The sequence below is a fragment of the Ascaphus truei genome, chromosome 1 (genome assembly GCF_040206685.1).
Source record: "Ascaphus truei isolate aAscTru1 chromosome 1, aAscTru1.hap1, whole genome shotgun sequence".
Classification (NCBI taxonomy): domain Eukaryota; kingdom Metazoa; phylum Chordata; class Amphibia; order Anura; family Ascaphidae; genus Ascaphus; species Ascaphus truei.
The window spans coordinates 388536390-388557670 of NC_134483.1; the positions used below are offsets into that span (position 1 = coordinate 388536390).

The 21281-nt window shown below is 42.1% G+C and overlaps 1 protein-coding gene across 3 annotated transcripts in view; it reads left to right on the forward strand.

The window, feature by feature from the left end:
- Positions 1-19586, forward strand: part of HPF1 (histone PARylation factor 1) — a 21685-nt gene extending 2099 nt beyond the window's left edge. For all 3 annotated transcript variants that reach the window (XM_075611518.1, XM_075611528.1, XM_075611537.1), the window contains exons 2-8: positions 4634-4796; positions 7424-7613; positions 15099-15197; positions 15481-15631; positions 16556-16643; positions 18091-18263; positions 19350-19586. In XM_075611518.1, the coding sequence (XP_075467633.1) occupies positions 4634-4796; positions 7424-7613; positions 15099-15197; positions 15481-15631; positions 16556-16643; positions 18091-18263; positions 19350-19484 (999 nt within the window). In that variant the 3' untranslated portion in view covers positions 19485-19586. The remainder of the gene's footprint in view (positions 1-4633; positions 4797-7423; positions 7614-15098; positions 15198-15480; positions 15632-16555; positions 16644-18090; positions 18264-19349) is intronic.
- The last annotated feature ends 1695 nt before the right edge of the window (positions 19587-21281 follow it).

The window sequence follows — 21281 nt, forward strand, 5'->3', positions numbered from 1 at the left end:
CGGTGGTCCCCGCAGCATTAATACTTCGATGCCGCAAACACCACGTTTGCGTGACCGGATGTTAAGGCCGGGCTTGTAGTGGAGGCGTTGCTGCGTTCGCGTTAAGCACACTTCAGTCGTTGGCTATAGCAGTTAGCCAAGTGATGGCGATGAGGTGCGTTGACGCGGCAGCGTTTTCAGGAGACAAAACATTTTTGTCTTATCAGGCGGCTGCCGCGCGACATCATCCCATGAGCTGGCTCAGCCAATGAGGGCGAAGTCTATATATCGACTTGTAATATAGTGCGCAGTGGTGTGTGTGCGGGCGCACGCAGTACATGGCGCGGGCGTTTCGTTTGTAGAGGGTAAGCGGTGACGCACGCGGTTCGGGGGCGTAGCTGGGACGTCACAGCGCTAGGCAGCACTGTGATTGGTTCATAGTGTCACGTGGCGCGGCGAGAGCACGCAAATACAATTCTCTGGTCTGCCGCGCCACCGCTCACGGCCGTGTGCGGGCGTCTCGACTGTATAAACGTCAGCCTCCCACAGTCAATTGTAATTGGCGTGCGCACGGTAGCGCAACGGGGGGCTCTATATTACAGGCCTAAGTTCAGTTTGGGCCTCGGGAGGATGGTCATACCGTACTCTTAAAAAATTAAAATAAAAAGCATCTAATATTACCAGAAAAACACTATTTTTAACACTGGACTAAGTTAGTGCACACAAAAACTTCTAGAAGTTATGAATTGACTTATTGGGACAATCAATTTAAACAAAAGGTGTGATTACCATATGTACAGTTAGGTCCGGAAATAATTGGACACTGACACAATTTTCATAATTTTGGCTCTACGCCACCACAATGGATTTGAAATGAAACAACCGAAATGCAATAGAAGTGCAGACTTTCATCTTTAATTCAGGGGTTGAATAAAAATATCGTATGAAACGTTTAGGAATTGCAACCATTTTCATATACAGTCCCCTTATTTACTCTTTGATAAAGTCCCACGTCGGGACGAAACGCGTCAGAGGTTTTCTCTCTGTGATGTGCAGCATCTTGATTTAATAAAGCTGATTTTAACCACCATTTGGCTGAGTTCCATCATGCAGTGACCGCCATCATCTTACATCTACTACTTTCATACACAGTCCCCTTATTTCAGGGGCTCAACTGTAATTGGACAAATTAACACAATCATAAATAATATGTTCATTTTTAATACTTTGTCGAGAATCGTTTGCAGGCAATGACTGCTTGAAGTCTGGAACGCGTGGACATCACCAAACGCTGGGTTTCCTCCTTTTGGGATGCTTTGCCAGGCCTTTACTGCAGCTGTCTTCAGTTGTTGTGGTAAAATAATAAGTGCAAATTAGCGCTAGTGTAAACAATATTATACAGTGATACAAACAGTGGAACAAAACCTGTGATACAGTTTGTGATGAAGGTAGTCCTGGAGTTGCCTGAGAGGTTGATCCGGTATCTTCCAACCAGATGAGAAGATTTGTGTAGAATAACCTCCTATGGCGCTGAGGGTAGAGAATGGAATGCAGTCTTGTGCAATGGTTTCTTCTTGTATGGGTGACCTCAGAGAGGGGGACAAGAGATAAACAAAAAACACCACAATAGTGTATTACCCTTGAGACAACATATGCCGTGGTGGACAAGATACAAAGAGCATTTATTGGTTAAAACAATTGTAACCTCAATTGATGTAAAACATGTGTTGAATTAATAAACAGTAGATTATTCTCCTGCTGAATAAGAAAAAGCTCCCAAGCGCTTGTGCTTAAGGAAGCTGTGTTGCTCCGCCGTTTGGTAAAAACTGAAATCCTACTCACCGTCCATGAGTAGGACATGTGCAGTGGTTCGGGTTCTTTTGCCAGGAATAGCCGCTCGCCGTGGGGTGCAGAACGTCCGTTAGTGCGGGGAGATCTCCTGCAGTCCTCGTGGTCTTGCTGCCAACAGAGTTTTTTCCAAACGTCTCCTCCGCTGACGTCACCATCTGGTATGCACAGCTACGGTGTCCCTGGATGGCCACAAACCTTCCTACGCGTTTCGAAACTCCAATTGATGGGTTTCACCCCACGGCGAGCGGCTATTCCTGGCAAAAGACCCTGAACCACTGCACATGTCCTACTCATGGACGGTGAGTAGGATTTCAGTTTTTACCAAACGGCGGAGCAACACAGCTTCCTTAAGCACAAGCGCTTGGGAGCTTTTTCTTATTCAGCAGGAGAATAATCTACTGTTTATTAATTCAACACATGTTTTATATCAATTGAGGTTACAATTGTTTTAACCAATAAATGCTCTATGTATCTTGTCCACCACGGCATATGTTGTCTCAAGGGTAATACACTATTGTGGTGTTTTTTATTTATCTCTTGTCCCCCTCTCTGAGGTCACCCATACAAGAAGAAACCATTGCACAAGACTCCATTCCATTCTCTACCCTCAGCGCCATAGGAGGTTATTCTACACATGTCTTCAGTTGTTGTTTGTTCGTGGGTCTTTCTGCCTTAAGTTTTGTCTTCAGCAAGTGAAATGCATGCTCGATCAGGTTGAGATCAGGTGATTGACTCGGCCATTGCAGAATATTCCACATCTTTGCCTTAAAAAAACTTCTTGGTTGCTTTCGCAATATGTTTTGGGTCATTGTCCATCTGTAAAGTGAAGCGCTGTCCAATCAACTTCGCTGAATCTGAGCAGACCATATATCCCTATACACTTCAGAATTCATCCGGCTTCTTCTGTCACATCAATAAACACTAGTGACCCAGTGCCATTGTAAGCCATGCATGCCCATGCCATCACACTGCCTCCACCGTGTTTTACAGATGTGGTATGCTTCGGATCATGAACCGTTCCAAACCTTCTCCATACTTTTTTCTTCCCGTCATTCTGGTTCAGGTTGATCTTAGTTTCATCTGTCCAAAGAATGCTGTTCCAGAACTGGGCTGGCTTTTTTAGATATTGTTTGGCAAAGTCTAATCTGGCCTTTCTATTCTTGAGGCTTATGAATGGTTTGCACCCTGTGGTGAACCCTCTGTATTTGCTCTTGTGAAGTCTTCTCTTTATGGTTGACTTGGATAATGATATGCCTACCTCCTGGAGAATGTTCTTCACTTGGCTGGATGTTGTGAAGGGGTTTTTCTTTACCGTGGAAGGGATCCTACGATCATCCACCACTGTTGTCTTCCGTGGACGTCCAGGCCCTTTTGTGTTGCAGAGCTCACCAGTGCGTTCTTTTTTTCTCACAATGTACCAAACTGTTGATTTGGCCACTCCTAGTGTTCCTGCTATCTCTCTGACGGATTTTCTTTTTTTGCAGCCTAAGGATGCCCTGTTTCACTTGCATTGAGAGGTCCTTTGACCGCATGTTGTGGGTTCACAGCAACAGCTTCCAAACGCGAATGCCACACCTGGAATCAACTCCAGAACTTTTACCTGCATAATTAATGATAAAATAACGAAGGAATATCCCACACCTGTCCATGAAACAGCTTTTGAGTCAATTGTCTAATTATATTTGGTCCCTTGAAAAAGAGGGGGCTACATATTAAAGTACCAAGAGGGGGCTACATATTAAAGTACCAGATGTAATTCCTAACCCCTTCCTCCAATTTGGATGTGAATACCCTCAACTTAAAGCTGATAGACTGCACTTTAAGCCCATATTCATTATTTAACTGTAACTTAAATTTATTTTGCTACACAGCCGAAATAACAAAACTTGTATCAGTGTCCAATTATTTCCAGACCTAACTGTATATCTAAGATACACAATTACCTCATCTCTAGATTTGGTGAGTGCCATATTTCACATCCAGCTGCCCTGCAAATCCTTCCTTTATTTTATCTATGCACTATTTGTTAGTACATTAGGGTTTTATCATGACATCTTATTATTTTAACCTTTATTTTATCATCATGTAAGTAAATGTTGTGTTATTGCCATTGGGTGTGCTCCAAAGGTGTGCGCTTTTCTACAGATCTTTTTATACCTGTCACTGATTCTCTATTCTAGAATACAGAAAAGGTCAACACTGATTTTACCAAAAAATAAATAAAAAACTGAAATCCCTATGCAGTAATTTATGTTGCATGCTGTGTATTTGCATTCTGCATTGTTGGTTATTTTATTCTGTATCACTGTAACAAAGCGATACCAACTATTTTCTCAGTGTCTTTAGGTTTCTAAGCTCGAACATGCTTTTCCCATACCTCTAATAATTTGCAGTGTAATAGTAAACAATTCCTTTTGTGTGGCTAATTTAATCTGATCAAGTGACATAAATCATAAAGCATGCAAAGGTAGATGCATCAGACCTACAGCAGGCATGCAACTGCTGTGCAACATTTTTATATTCTTAAAGTAACTTGATTTAGAAACCCGTAAAGTACTGCCATGGCAAATTATTAATCATTTGTACGGCGCTATTACATTCATCAGTGCAGTAGAATTGTGGTGTAAAAATAACATTACAACTTTACTATACACTGGCACCAGAAGGTAAGAAGTGCCTCATCTCATGTTGTACACTTGACGATGAGGCCTGTCGGGTTTGGAAATCTGTTCATTATAATTTCCTCGATGAATAACTAATGTTGATTCATTAAATGTAAAATGTTTGAAATGTCTCTTTGCAGTGTGAAGAAGCGGCTCAGGATGTCAAGAGGCGGTGCTCCGGCCGGGCAGATGTACATGATGGAGTGCGGCAGGAGGTGGAGAGTCGTTACCAGCTCAGCATGCCTGAGGACTTCTACCAGTTTTGGGCTTTCTGTGCAGAGATTAACCCAGATGCTCCCTGTGGTAAAATGGATTCCTGGGGAAAATTTACATTTTCAGTGCCGGAAGTTGAGGGACCAGAATGCCACTGGGCCTCTGACATTTTGCAGGTCATGTGATCGCTTCAGCAGTTATCACATGACCGCCACGGCTGATGGAAGTGTGGGGGGCTGCACTTCCATTATTATGCTGCTCAGTTGAAGCAGTATGCCCCATCAGCCCCAGGAAAATTATCTTTGCCCCATGACATACCTTGTACGTCAAAATGGCCTCTGGTGTGCTTGGGCCAGGTGCTCAGGTGCTTCATAAGAGCACACTGGGGGTTAATACTTTCTTTTTTTTTTAAAGAATGTAACTGGTAAGGATGACTACATAATTATTTTACAAACAGGATAGGTGGTTGTAAGTTTATCTAGATTCTGAGGTTCAGGTACTTATTGCAAAATAGACTAGATAAAGATTCTAAAAATATTCCTAAGAATTTGGTCACACCGTTTCAAAAATTATTTTAAAATACTTATCCTTGACTGATTTTTAGAAAAAGACAGTGTAAATCACCGTAATTTAACCTTTTAAACGCTGACATTTCACCTGCGTCCTTTGAGCAATGGCCCCTTTAAATAATTGCCCTTGTGGAGCTAAACAAAGTAAAGTTATTCTTATTTTTCCTCAGGATTCAGGAGGCCAAGTGTTTAGTTCTACTGCATATTCCTGACTTTTTCTAGTTTTGCAACAGCGCAAAGTTTTCAATTTTACCAAGCCAAAAGTGTTACTGAGGAATGTCAATGCACTAATACCTTCCAATGACATGAGTGACATCATCAATCCAAGATGGCCTCCTGAATACAAATAATGTTACACATTCTGAGACAATTTTTAGAAATGACGTCTGCATTTAATGTTCTCTGTGCTGTTGCAGCTGTAGGCTTCAAAACTATGTACCAAGTGCTTCGTAAGGCTGATTCCCCGCTGGCGCTGAGCGTGCTCATGCTTGGAGAGCGCTCCAAGCTTGAGCGCCGGGTGTCCTGCATTTACGCGCGGGGGGGGCGGGCATTGTGGGTAGTTGAGCAGGCTGGAAAGTTCGATTTTCGTTTGTTTTTTGTTTACCTGAGCGCGGGTGAGCGTGTGCCCACGCGCACAGCGTGAGTGGGGACTTACATATATCTATATGTATATGTACGTAGTCGCCGCAAGCGCAGCCCGCTCAGTCCTAGCGGGGACGCAGCCTTGGGCTACGGCCGCAACACACTCTTGCCACGCTCACTTTAATGTAATCAAATTAGCATGGCCACGCTGACGCTGTGCACGTGCACGTATGCTTAGCAAAGCTAGGTGCTTGGGGAGACAGGGAAAATTGATTTTCAAGCGCACTTCAGCAACCAACCGGCACACAGACATAGACCCGATCCAGCCACGCGCCCTTCTCCCCCCGCTCTCACTTCCAAAATTCAGCAGGGCAGACGATCACTCATGCTTGGAAATTTGGTGACATCACCGCTCAAGCATGAGCACACTCGGCGGCAGCGTGGCTACTGTGGTGTAGTTCCTGCCTCATTTTGCAGATGGGAAGGCGCGGCTTAGCGCTAACTTTCCTGTATTTAAAGCAGGCGATTTTTATTTGAATCCCAAGGTTGGTTCCTTTTGATTTGGGGCAAGTCACTTCTATTGCCTTCATTGGGTACCAACATTAAATTGTAGTGTCTCTGAGGCAAGGACATCTTGTGCCTGTACAATTATGTTTAGCTCTATGTTCACTGTTAGTGCTACATGAAAAAAAAATATTATTGTACTGCAACCACATAGGGGCACATATCTCCCACAATCTGTTTTATATTCTCAGAGGTGTGTGGTGTTTTTTTTTTGTTTACTAGTGCAAGGGTTCTGCACACTGCAGGAAACGTTCCTAGCCATGACATGGTTGAGGATGCTGCATAGAAGATGTGGACTCCGAGACATTATATTGTCATATACTCGGTGTAGATGGAGTGTCTAATGCAGGTCTTATTATGGAAAAATGTTAAGTCCTTTTGTGACCACATTGTGGCCTGTGTTTTACTACGTTAGTGTTGTACCGGGTCCTAATTTTTCAGAAAAACGGGTACCCGGGCAAAATGAATCCGTTTACCCGGCCGGATACGAGGCGGCACTTACCTGCAGAGTGAGGAACACCGCGGCGACATCTAGGAGCAGCAGCAGAGGTCCTGGTGGCAGCAACAGAAGTCTGTGTTCAGCCGGCGGGAGCAGCAGGAATACAGTACAGAGCTGACACCAGTGTGAGCCGGGGGCACCATGTGACCGGAGCAGGAACGTTCCTATTGAACAGCCAGGGAGGAGCCGGCTGAACACAGACTTCCGTTGCTTCCACCACCACCAGGACCTCCTCGGCTGCTGCTCCCAGATGTCGCCGCGGTCTTTCTCACCTTCCGTTGCCGGCTGCAGGTAAGTGATGAAATATTTTCAACTACTCTGACATTACCCGGCGCCGGTTCCTACTTGGTGCCGGGCCCAGCCCCCTGCTACCAGTCCGGGTAATATCTGGGTAGCTGAGCAAGCGCCGGGTAATTACCCGGTGCTCGGTACATCACTATTACATGTATTTTAGATCCTTGACACTACAAGAGAAATCATGTATTGTTTTGTTTCCATTTCAGATGTGTTAAAATCTAGCCTTGGCCTTCAGCTCGTCGGCCCTTATGACATTCTCTCTGGCAAGCACAAGGTGACCAAGAAGACGTCGGGTATTAACTATAATCTGCACTGGCGGTTCTTTTACGACCCACCTGAATTCCAGACTGTACTTGTAGGGGACAGCAAAACACAGCACCATATGGGCTACTTCAGGTAACGTGTACATTTCAATGCATCAGGCCTGTGTGCGATATCCAGAAGTGTTCTCTTGCATGTTTCACAGATGTACTATTTTATTCAAAACCTTTAGTAATGAGTGTGTTCTGACCCGCAGTAACATTGCAACAGGTACTAAAATGTAAGCTCTTACAAGTAAAACTGCTGCATCACAATGTTGCCAGAGTTTATTTTTTCCCCATCTCCTGATCTATTGTTTGCTACATTCTGTAGTGACCTAAACATATATTTGAGACTTTTTTTTTTTTTTTTAACGAACCTAACCTATCTTGTTTACTGATCTTTTAATGTCCCAACATGTAATTTTGCTGATCGGGTGTTTGGGTATCAGAGCTCTTCTTAATCCCATGGCATCTGGGTGCGAGTAGATATGGGCGAACCTGTCAAAATCCGTTGTGCAGATTCTCCTGGACTTTTAGGGTCCAATCTGATTCGCGAAATAATATCATGAGGCGGCTCAGGGCGTTAATTCCGAGCGGAATCTTCCGGCAGGCTCTCGCAACTTCGGGGGAATCTGCGGACGGCATTTGTTTTGCCACTTCCTGCCTGTTTTGTCACACACTTTCTGGTGAGGCAAGGGAGTGGGTGTTTGGGGAGTGGGTGTGGTCGGGAAGGGAGAGAGGGAAAAAATAAATGTTGGTGTACCAGGGGATTTTCCTGCTGGTGCAAGCCATAGGAGTAGCTGTAGTACTGTGGCTGCTGTAACCCCGGTTGTGGGCATGCCTCATAAACCTGCTGCTCTTCAGCATGTGTTAGCAGAACATGCTGTGTTAGCGACCAGCTCTGTTTTAGAGGAGGCGGGTACTGTAATAGGATTTGGAGGCTATTGCTTGTTTATTAGAGAGTGAGTTTCTGTCGGGGCCACGTTTGTCAGCAGCTTTTTCCTGTCATTGACCTCAGGTGATTCTATCTGTATAGTGACACACTGATGATGCTTCCTGGGCCCAGGCCCATCTGTTGTGAACAGATGTCTCAGCAGGAGATACAGCAGTACGTGTTGTTGTTCGCAGGTTGGTGCAAGAGCATGGCGTAGTTGTAGCCTGTCGTGGTCCACCATGATGGGTTTTAAATCTGGTTTCAGCTCCACCGTCTGAGTCTGCTATGCCCAGCACCTCTACTACTGCTCTATGTTGGGGCGCAGAAAGCTTCATCGTGTGCGGATGTGGAGGTTCAGTCCAGTTGATATGGTGGATGTGACAGCAGTACCTATGTCACCATGGACATTGGCAAGTTAGTTACTCAGCTCGCCATACAAATCAATACTCTGCCTCACAGACTGCAGTATCAGCAGCTTCACTTGTCTCAGTCACGCTCTCATCACTACCTGCTTTCACTGATATTCTCTATCACTACCTGCTTTCACTGATATTCTCTATCACTACCTGCTTTCACTGATATTCTCTATCACTACCTGCTTTCACTGATATTCTCTATCACTACCTGCTTTCACTGATATTCTCTATCACTACCTGCTTTCACTGATATTCTCTATCACTACCTGCTTTCACTAATATTCTCTATCACTACCTGCTTTCACTAATATTCTCTATCACTACCTGCTTTCACTAATATTCTCTATCACTACCTGCTTTCACTGGTATTCTCTATCACTACCTGCTTTCACTGATATTCTCTATCACTACCTGCTTTCACTGATATTCTCTATCACTACCTGCTTTCACTGATATTCTCTATCACTACCTGCTTTCACTGATATTCTCTATCACTACCTGCTTTCACTGATATTCTCTATCACTACCTGCTTTCACTGATATTCTCTATCACTACCTGCTTTCACTGATATTCTCTATCACTACCTGCTTTCACTGATATTCTCTATCACTACCTGCTTTCACTGATATTCTCTATCACTACCTGCTTTCACTGATATTCTCTATCACTACCTGCTTTCACTGATATTCTCTATCACTACCTGCTTTCACTGATATTCTCTATCACTACCTGCTTTCACTGATATTCTCTATCACTACCTGCTTTCACTGATATTCTCTATCACTACCTGCTTTCACTGATATTCTCTATCACTACCTGCTTTCACTGATATTCTCTATCACTACCTGCTTTCACTGATATTCTCTATCACTACCTGCTTTCACTGATATTCTCTATCACTACCTGCTTTCACTGATATTCTCTATCACTACCTGCTTTCACTGATATTCTCTATCACTACCTGCTTTCACTGATATTCTCTATCACTACCTGCTTTCACTGATATTCTCTATCACTACCTGCTTTCACTGATATTCTCTATCACTACCTGCTTTCACTGATATTCTCTATCACTACCTGCTTTCACTGATATTCTCTATCACTACCTGCTTTCACTGATATTCTCTATCACTACCTGCTTTCACTGATATTCTCTATCACTACCTGCTTTCACTGATATTCTCTATCACTACCTGCTTTCACTGATATTCTCTATCACTACCTGCTTTCACTGATATTCTCTATCACTACCTGCTTTCACTGATATTCTCTATCACTACCTGCTTTCACTGATATTCTCTATCACTACCTGCTTTCACTGATATTCTCTATCACTACCTGCTTTCACTGATATTCTCTATCACTACCTGCTTTCACTGATATTCTCTATCACTACCTGCTTTCACTGATATTCTCTATCACTACCTGCTTTCACTGATATTCTCTATCACTACCTGCTTTCACTGATATTCTCTATCACTACCTGCTTTCACTGATATTCTCTATCACTACCTGCTTTCACTGATATTCTCTATCACTACCTGCTTTCACTGATATTCTCTATCACTACCTGCTTTCACTGATATTCTCTATCACTACCTGCTTTCACTGATATTCTCTATCACTACCTGCTTTCACTGATATTCTCTATCACTACCTGCTTTCACTGATATTCTCTATCACTACCTGCTTTCACTGATATTCTCTATCACTACCTGCTTTCACTGATATTCTCTATCACTACCTGCTTTCACTGATATTCTCTATCACTACCTGCTTTCACTGATATTCTCTATCACTACCTGCTTTCACTGATATTCTCTATCACTACCTGCTTTCACTGATATTCTCTATCACTACCTGCTTTCACTGATATTCTCTATCACTACCTGCTTTCACTGATATTCTCTATCACTACCTGCTTTCACTGATATTCTCTATCACTACCTGCTTTCACTGATATTCTCTATCACTACCTGCTTTCACTGATATTCTCTATCACTACCTGCTTTCACTGATATTCTCTATCACTACCTGCTTTCACTGATATTCTCTATCACTACCTGCTTTCACTGATATTCTCTATCACTACCTGCTTTCACTGATATTCTCTATCACTACCTGCTTTCACTGATATTCTCTATCACTACCTGCTTTCACTGATATTCTCTATCACTACCTGCTTTCACTGATATTCTCTATCACTACCTGCTTTCACTGATATTCTCTATCACTACCTGCTTTCACTGATATTCTCTATCACTACCTGCTTTCACTGATATTCTCTATCACTACCTGCTTTCACTGATATTCTCTATCACTACCTGCTTTCACTGATATTCTCTATCACTACCTGCTTTCACTGATATTCTCTATCACTACCTGCTTTCACTGATATTCTCTATCACTACCTGCTTTCACTGATATTCTCTATCACTACCTGCTTTCACTGATATTCTCTATCACTACCTGCTTTCACTGATATTCTCTATCACTACCTGCTTTCACTGATATTCTCTATCACTACCTGCTTTCACTGATATTCTCTATCACTACCTGCTTTCACTGATATTCTCTATCACTACCTGCTTTCACTGATATTCTCTATCACTACCTGCTTTCACTGATATTCTCTATCACTACCTGCTTTCACTGATATTCTCTATCACTACCTGCTTTCACTGATATTCTCTCACAATTCTAGAAAAAGACCCTGTGATGGGCTAAATTGGTGTAATAATTTAGTGGTAGTGTAGCTAGAACAATAACACAAAGACAGTTGTCAAGAAGATGAAGAAATCCCTAGCAGAACGCAGGGGTGCGCAAAGTGGCAGGCGGGAGAGTTTCCGGGGCAGCGCCAGCGCACTCCCCCAAGGCATTTAAATTAAATGCCCGGGGGTACCGCGCAAGGCCTCTGCAGCTTCTCCTACCTGATCTGCGGCAATGCGTCGCCATGGTAACCGGCATCAAATGACGCTGCGGGGGTCACATGTCACGTTGCCATGCCAACGTGCCCCAAAAATACAACTTGTGGTGCCATATTTGACTGTTTTGGTTTGGCAATTCAAAAAAATACTAATGATGTTTTGATGGTGGTTACATTAGTGGTGGTTGCGCACACAAGCCACTGACGGCAACAATGGCAAGAAGCCAGTTTGTGGCCAATAATACTGCCACAAGCTTGCGAAATGTAGTTTACAACAGACACTCAGCCTGACGAACGCTGTTGTGGTGTTTACTTATTGTTGATAGTGAATTGAATTTACTACATAATATACTCATTCAGAAACAGTTACTCAATGATACTAGCCTGCTGGCCGTGGAGTGAGCGATGCATTGATTCACACAGATATAACACCGAGTGCTGACTTGGTGTTCACAGGTTAATAATTATTGTGAGCAAAATGTTAACAAAATAAAGGAGTATGTCCTTGAGCATAGCCCCACACTTCCGTTACTGAGAGATGGAACAGTAACACTGGTTTAGGACATAAACACAACACAACAAGCCACACACTGTGCCAATGCCAACCTAGATGTTACGTAATGGGTGTCCGGCTGTCCTGCATTGCCAGGTACCCATTTGCCTATTGTCAATTCTGACACAGATGTTTGAAATGGGTGTAGCAGTGCCTGCCTGCCATAGCACAGCAGTTTTTGCGGTGTAGGACATTTGGCGGTGACCAAAATGCAGCGGACGTTCCGCCTCCAGGACACTTTGCCACCGCAATGTCCACACCCGATAACAAGGTCTCCCCCGTGCTGCTTCGCTGCCCAACCTCTAGCGCTGCCAGCAGCATAGAGGAGGGGGGGGACTGAGCAGCAGAGACGGCACAGGTACTGCACACACAAATACACGCGTAGACGGCACAGTTACTGCGTACACACGTCTGCATTCCCGAAATATCACGATAACGGCTAATCTCCCATATCGGTATACCGGCAGATTCTGTCATCGCGATATATCTATTTAATGGTTTACCGCTCAACCCTACATCCAGGTCAACTTTCAAAACGTTTCCTCCAACCACTAAAACTGGCATTCCTGTTAGACGTCTTGGTTGTGAACGTCACTTGTTGTATATGTTCGTGCTATACTAGGCTTGCTGTTGCTATCTAGCCTAGGGTCAGACTCTGATCTGCTGCTCTATACTAGCTCTACTTGTCTGCCTGTCACTGGCAGGTGGCAGAAGCACACAGTTCCCGTATTGTCCCCAGACACTCCACTAGTATCAAATAAATGTACGTTATAGTTTTATATGTTGTAGTATAAAAAATAAAAAAATGTGTATATATCTATATATCTATCTGTCAAAGTACAAGGCCACTGAGACCAGACGCGCATACAGGGATCAGTCACCGTTGAATACTACAGGTTTTATTCAGTAATGTTAGAAATGTTTTGCCTGGCTAATGGCTAGAACAACAGTCAACAAGCATCCCTTAAAGAATAGATGCACAGTATTCAGGCTTAGATACATATCCGTATTTTGTCAACTGAATCTGTATCCACTAGAACTCGAACCAACTTCTTGTTACCACTTATGAAGGGATATGCTGAGCATTGGGGCTCTAATTTAAAGATGCAGTTCAGGCTGCCGTTTAAAAAAAAAAAATCCATTCAATATGTGCATCAATACAATCTACACACTGACGAGTGATTAGCTAAGTTGCCGATCAATCTGTTCTCCTGTAATCGATCGCCAAATCGGGGGTTATTTAATTCACTGTTAGGGCTGCACAAGAGTACCCAGGATGCAAAGTTCTGTGTGGAAGATCATGTGACCAAGCAGTACAATTTGGTGCACTGCTAGAGAGAGGGCAGGGCTCAAGAGCTAGAGCCTTTCAGAAGAGGAAGGGGGTTTGACTTTGTAAATGGTTTATATGGAAACAAAAATTCTTATTCATTACAATACATTTAAATTTATGTGTGTGCCGAGCACGCGCATTTTGAAGTGAAACTTCATTGTCTTGTGTGTCTGTCAGTCTCTGTGTGTCTCTATCTGTGTCTTTCCTCTCCCTCCCCCTGACGTCATGTCCGACCTCTTCTGCCAGCAGTGACGTCACTTCCGTCACGGAAATTTATTCACAAGGCATGTTTCCTATCAAAACTCCGTAGGTGCCAGCAAAGAAGTTTCACTTCAAAATGTCTTTAAAATTCGTTGTTGCGTTTAAAAAAAAAAAAAAAATGCTAAAAGTATTTTCTCATTGTACAGAACTGATTTATTAAAAAAAAAATACGCGCGTAGAATATTACTTGAACTGCAGCTTTAAGCACCTTCATATTAGTTGAGCTATCACTCATTCTATAGCCATCATCATAAGTTTGGCCCCATGGAGATGAACACCATTTTTATTATTTTTGTTTTAGGAGCACTAGTTATATTTCTGTTTTTTATTTTAGTATGCCTATTAAAGTTTGTTTTTTGTATTATCCAATTATTTATTGTAGTGCATTCTATGTACGCTCTAGTACATTTTTTTAATACTCTGAATATTTCCCAGGTAGCACCCACCTCTCCATACGAACTCTTTAAGAGTTAGTGAGGGGTTTCTCTCTTAATATATCCCTAAAAGCAACTGGTAGTTAGATTTAATTGTACACTAATTAGATGTATTATTATTCACTAGTGGCGGTACTGGCGTGGCAGGGACAGTGAACTTGTGTGTATGGGGTACTGGACCTTGGTGTACCATATAATTATTAATAAATAACAAACTAGATAAGTAATTATATCACAGTTTACTATTAAATAACTATATTATTACTGTGTGTGTGTGTGTACACACTAATTTTGCCTCCAGGAGCCTCTTGATTTCTCTGATGCTTATATTTTTGCGTGAGCAGGTAAATGTTAATTTTGTCTGACATTACTTCCTTGTAGAGTGTGACCCATGTGGCTAAATGTTACCATTACATAAAGTAGGTCTTATCAGAGCTCAAAATAGACTAGGAATTTGTGCATATTGCTACTTGAAAACCTCAGTCCTTTTTTGTATTACCACACAAATTGTACCTTTTGTAAGATATGGCTCCCTCGATTGTTAAATATACTGTAGCCCTTAACATTTACATGTGACATGAATTAGTCTCCTGATTTTATTTTTTTTCTTCAGTACAGGTTGTCATGTAAGCAGAGTCTTTGGGGTAGGGCGGTGGGTTTCCAAACTCTGACGTTTATTGGGCTCGATCGGCATTAAATTGCGTATGTGTATGTATGATTCCAGGGACTCTCCCGACGAGCTTCCAGTATTTCTTGGCTCTAATGAAGCGAATAAGGGATGCCTCATCACTCAAGTTGGAGATAATATTTTTGCTGCTGTCAAGTAAGTTTCTGGGTGTGTTTTTTTACTAAAATGTAGCAAAAAAGAGTAGATAGAAATACTCTATTGTAGTTAAAAATTAGAAAAAACATTAAGTGCTTCATTTTGGCAGCTCTGGGACTACTTTACTGTATTAGGTTTTACCTAATGCATGGTTTTCCAACCATGAACAAAGCAAAAAGGACTAGACATCTCTATTTTCCACTTTGGAAATAAGAGAAAAGGAAATACAATTTAATTTCTCTCTGGTTTTGTGTTTTGCTTTATTGGGTTTTTCTATCCTCAGACAGTTTGCATCTAAGAAGCTTAAGGAAGTCACTGATCAGCGGGCATCTACACTTGTGAAAGATTTGGTAGAAAAGCTGACGTTGGCAGCAGAGGCGCTGGGTTACTCGTTGGAACAGAAATCGGCCTCCATGAAAAGAAGAGAGAAGAAAGTAGGCTTCTCTTCTGTGGCTTCACTTGTTAAATGTATAGACAGATTAACAATTTTTTTTTAGAGTTTTATACTTTACAAAAAAAACTTGCAGATGCTTATATACGCAAAGAGGAGCAGGAGTAAATAAGTACATTTTCCTAGGTATATTAATAACTTAATCGTTGAAGATGCTTTTAAATGGGATTATAATATACATTATTTACTAATTTCCTTGTTCAGTGAATAATCATGCTGGTCGTTTCAATCTGGTTACTAAGCTGCAGTTTATTCATGTCCAAAGCTACTGAAATCGAGCGTGGTGGCTTTGGTAAAAGTACATGCCATCTATTCATTCGACCTTTCATTCATTATTCAGTGACGTTTTCTTTGTGCCCTTCTAGCTCAATATTCCCTCTTGAAAAGAAGCACACACAAATGAAAACCTACTTTTTATGGCAACAAATACAGAATATGGGTGTTCAAAACAGCAGAGCAATTAGGATCGTACTGCAGACCGAATAAAGCATATAAATATGCTGTGGCACTCCAGTAATGAGGGGGGAAGGGACCACCCGTTGTTACAATCCTGGAGATCTGATGGTGCATTAAAAAAATATGTTATGTTTTAGACGTTTCAGTGCAGTCTCGAGGAAGCGCGACAGGTTTGCAATATTTTGTATGTTTGTTTTGTACAGCAATGGTAAACTGCGGGAGAGGTGCGTGTACGTGTATTCCACAGAGCCAGCAACTTTCTAAAGGGGTTAGTAGATGTTGTAAAAAGACTGAGATGTAAACCATGCACATTTGAACTGAAAGGTAATAGTTAAGTCCAGATAACACTATTTTTCATTCTGCCTTCAGTAATACTTTTAACAGGGAGACACTTGGCACCTAGTGTTTCCTGGATATTCTGTAGTCACATTTTGCATTCCCTTTAATTCAGGTTGTGACAAAGTCCTTCCACAGTGCAGGTCTTGTGGTTCCAGTTGACAAGAATGACGTTGGTTACAGGGAACTCCCTGAAACAGATGGTAGGTTGTACATTTCAGTGTGTGGGTTTATTATAATAGCTACCGAAGGCACCAAAAATTAGGTTATAAGTTTATCAGGGCAGGTCTTATGCCTGTAAAATTCTATGTATAGCGCTATATACACAGTTAGTCCTATACAAGCAAGAACAATTTATTATAATTATGCCTTTTTTTACACCACTCTTTTTTTGGCCATATACTTTAAGCCAGGTTTTGCTTAAAAGCCATGTAATACGGCAGGCATAAGTATATAGGGGACCATGTTAAAATGGCCAAGAAGCAAAAAGTGATTTGCTGCGTGCTCATTTGCATGTCATTTCCCAGAATCCCTGGCTGCAGTGTAAGCATTGTATGCTAAGAAATAATAGGGAAAGGCAGACCTGTCTGAGACATGAATGTGCTCACAAGTGTTTTTTTATTTATTTTTTCCTCCAATTTTTGCTGTATGCATGCACTGTGTTTGTCACTTTTTTACTCGCCATAATGTACTTTTTTTTTGTGTACAAATTTTAATCTATACAAGTGGAGTGCAGATGCTTTTCATGTTGTTGCTTGATGTTAATGCTTGAACACTTTTTTTTTTTTTTTTTTTCCTCTCGCTCTCCCTCTCCTCAGTTACAATGGTTACATTTAACCTGCGACCTCATCTGTGAAATCAGCTTTTAGGACATCCATGCTTACTGGCAATTTGTGAGGGATCTCAACTTCCATTTTGGTGTTTTTAATGTAATTCTTGTCACGACAGACTGGCAAAGTATTTAGTTCCCTGGCAAGCTGCCATGGTTAACTGCCTCATATTAGCCGTAGGACAATGTGTTCATGTGTTCATTTTGAAGTCTTTGGTGAGGTTTCTGCTTGCTTACATAAGATTGCACCTAATGTCTCTTCTATTGCTGCATTATGTGTGACAGGTGAGGAATAGAATAACCCTGTATAGATCTCAGGATGGCAGTCAAGAACTGCAAGAGCAAGGTTATTTTGTATTAATTACTGCAGCAACCATCACTATTTAGTTAACCAGGGCAACACATTAATACTCCGTGATTTCATCCCAGATGTATGTACAGATAGGCAAAAAGAGATAATTATTTTATTTCCTTTGTCTTTTTTTTTTTTTAAGTGATTGCCAGTATCCCATCCTGATCTGTTAAATGTGTAAAAGTGTAGTGGTGTTTAAGAAGAGGTGGTGGATTGGAAATGAAGGTGGAGCGTTCACAACTTTGTAAATAGAATAATTGATTCTAAGGAAGTTGGAAACTGACTAAAGTTCAAAGGAGAAGAACCAGATTTGTGTTGTCTTCAGCCCCCAGGTGGGAGTAGTTCGGACCCTGTAGTACCTACAGTCTCAGAGCAACTGAAAGGAAAATATATGGTCAGAAATGAAGGCACTTTTATTTACTGCTGATATGATGCATCTTTTCTCATATAAAGCCTTTGTTGTTTTCAGCAAGTCTTAAACGCATTTGCAAAGGCATCGTGGAAGCTCCCACGGACGACAAAAGAATAAAAGCTTTCGCACCCATTCAGGAAATCATAACTTTTGTTCAATTTGCAAATGACGAGTGTGATTATGGCATGGGTTATGAACTGGGAATTGATCTCTTCTGCTATGGCTCACATGTAAGTACATTTATTTTTTTTCAGAAACATCCTTATATTAGAGTAAATGAATTGCAGAATGCAGTAGTTTCCATACGCTGCAAGGTACTGTATGCAATGGGTTCACTAATGCAATAGGCATTTAAGCGAATTCCAGCTTGTATATTTAAATCTGTATGCTGCAATTTACTTTAGTGTCTGCTCCTTTATTGAATCTCATACATTATAAAAGGCAGAGGTCACTACAGATCTTAAAAGGCTTAATAAAGTGAAATTAACATTAGGGTGGGGGGGTGGGGAGGGTTTGCACCGATATTGGGACCGGGTGAGTACTTCCCATGTGATCTCCTCTGCCGTCACTTTTAGGAGATTATAAAAAGCCTTCTGTTTATACTGTAGTTTGAGAACAGAGATCTCTCTCTCTCTCTTTTGGATAATGGTGAAAGTGCCTTCAAACTTCAAAAACACCTTTCTGATGGTTGCATGAGTCATTAGTGTTTTATGCATAAATGACTTCCAACTGCTTAGGAACAAATAGAAAGATAAAGGCTGAGTTGGACTGACGCTTATGGGCAAGCCTGTGTTTTCATGGGTAGTTGACATAATGTTCTCCTAAGCGAAACCTGTGACATTTTTGGTCTGAAATATTTCTCGGTTTCCTTTAATATTGCATATATTTGTCTAATTAGCCAAATTATTCAAGAACATACTTTGATCTGGGACATGCTCCTCCAAAAGGCTTACATTACAGCTTATTGAAAGAAATGGCATGCTCTCCCCAAGTCAAAGGATGCTTACTGACCTTGCAATGTGAAGCAGGTAGTGGCCACAAACCAGATACACAAAGTAAGTTATGGTGAGTGTAAAAGTGACAAACTCTCCAGCGTACAGCAAATATAAATACCACTTGTGAATGTACTCATATGTCTTACATATCTGCCATTCCACATAATCACACAACATACAATGCTTCAATGCAGCCAGGGATTCTAGGTACATGAAGACACTTGGTTCCTTATTTGATATAATAATAATCTTTAGTAACCCAGTTTGAAATGGTTTTTTTCCTCACCAGCCACATAACCGACCTTTTCTGTTTTCATGCAGTATTTTCACAAAGTGGCTGGCCAGCTGTTGCCTCTTGCTTACAACCTCCTGAAAAGAAATCTATTTGCAGAAATAATAGAATCTCACCTGGCAAACCGAAGCAAAGATAATGTGACTCAGCTGACCACAATCTAAAAAAAAAGCTGTTTGTTTTATATTTGTTTCTTTCCCTTTTGGTACTTTGCATTATTCCATTAAAAAAAAGTTTGTTTTTTTTAATAAAAAATAAAAATGTAATGTGGTGTTGGATGTTTTCACACTGCTGATTCAGAAACAGATGCTAGCAAAGATCTTCAGTTTCTTAGTTGGACAATGGTTCTAAAATTAATTTAAAGTCGTCCAAGATCATTTATTTTACTGAAGCCGTTTATGGTGTTTCCTCAGCCAGAGTTATGGAAGCCAAGAGCCTGACTATAGTGGCAGCAGGGCTACCAACAGAGGAAGAGGGCTGGGACAAAGGTCCCAGGCTAGGTGGCTGCTGGGGGCTTTGGGTCAGCTCGGCACAACTTTTTTGCCTGGCTGCCGGACTCCAGCTCTAACCAGCTTCGGGCCTCCCTCATTCTCCCTGCCTCTCTCTGATGTTGGCGCACACTGGCATGAGAGAGAGGGTCGGTGTGGAACAGTGAGGGAGACCTGCAGCTGGAGAAAGCTGGGGCCCGGCGGCCAGACAAAGCTTTTGGGTTCTCCCGAGCTGCGTGCCTCGCAGGGCGCTTCTCTGACATCGGCACACGTACCAGCATGAGAGGCCCGGTGTGTGACAGTGAGGAAGAGGGGCAGAACAGTGTGGGTTGGGGAAGCCTGACAGGAGGCCCACAGCAGCAGGGGCACCAGAGGCCTGAGACCATCCCAAAGCTAAGTGTGTTTTGTATGTATTTGGGAGGCAGGTATGAGTTGTATGTATTTGGGGGTTGAGGGGTGGGGATTTTTGTATGTATTGGAGGGGGGGGGCAATTATTGTGCTGGGATTGTGTGTCTGGGGAGGGGATGAGTGAGGGGGTAATTGATGGAGGAGTGTGCAAGAAAGTGAGACGGGGAGAGAGAAATACATGTGATGAGGGTGAGGCTCGCAAGACCGCAAATATGGGGAGGGGATAGGTAGTCTTGAGTGGCAGTCCCCCTGACTGCCCTCGTATCCTACGCCTTAACACTGAGTGCACAGATGCCAAAAGCTGCTGAGCATTTCCATGACCAGGGAGGTGCGAGATTCTCCCTTTCCCATTACCCACACAAAACATAAAAATAATGACAGACAAAATCTGGAGGTATAAAGGCTGCGGCTTTATTTATATAGAGAGATATAGCGTAACTGCTAGTCCCTGACAAAATGCTTGGTAGTGGGTTAAGTAAAGGGTCAGCCGGGACTTGGGTCAGCATCACGAGAGGGGTCCCGGAAGTTGCATCCCGGTGACGCCCTTGTCACGGTAGACCAAGCTTATTAACACTTTACCATCTGGATCCTTTGGTTGAATAAAGCATGAAATAAAATAAATTTGGTTTATTTACAAAACGCAGCTTGAATTACAAAATTATCACAAATAAACACGGATGGGGCAAAACAAAATAAAATGTCTACGGAATGAAATCCACAGAAATCAATTACCAAACGCGGGGTGATGCGCAAAAAGAGCCGTGTAACAATCCTTGGTTAGTGGCGCTGTCTGCAACCACTCTTACTCTGCCGAAGGTAATATTTTCATTCCCCCAATGCAGGATTAGTTAGCAAATCTTCAGTCCTTATGAATACTGGAAGCTGGATACAAATCTTTCGTTGCGATGAAATAAAACAAAGAACAAAAAAAGCCCAATGCCACTTCCAATATGACAAAAATACACAGTAAAATACTTATATATTCTCTTGAAAAAGGGTCATTTAGTTTAACCCTTTGGCCAAAGTGTCGTAAGCCTTTGAGCCACATCAACGCAGACCCTACT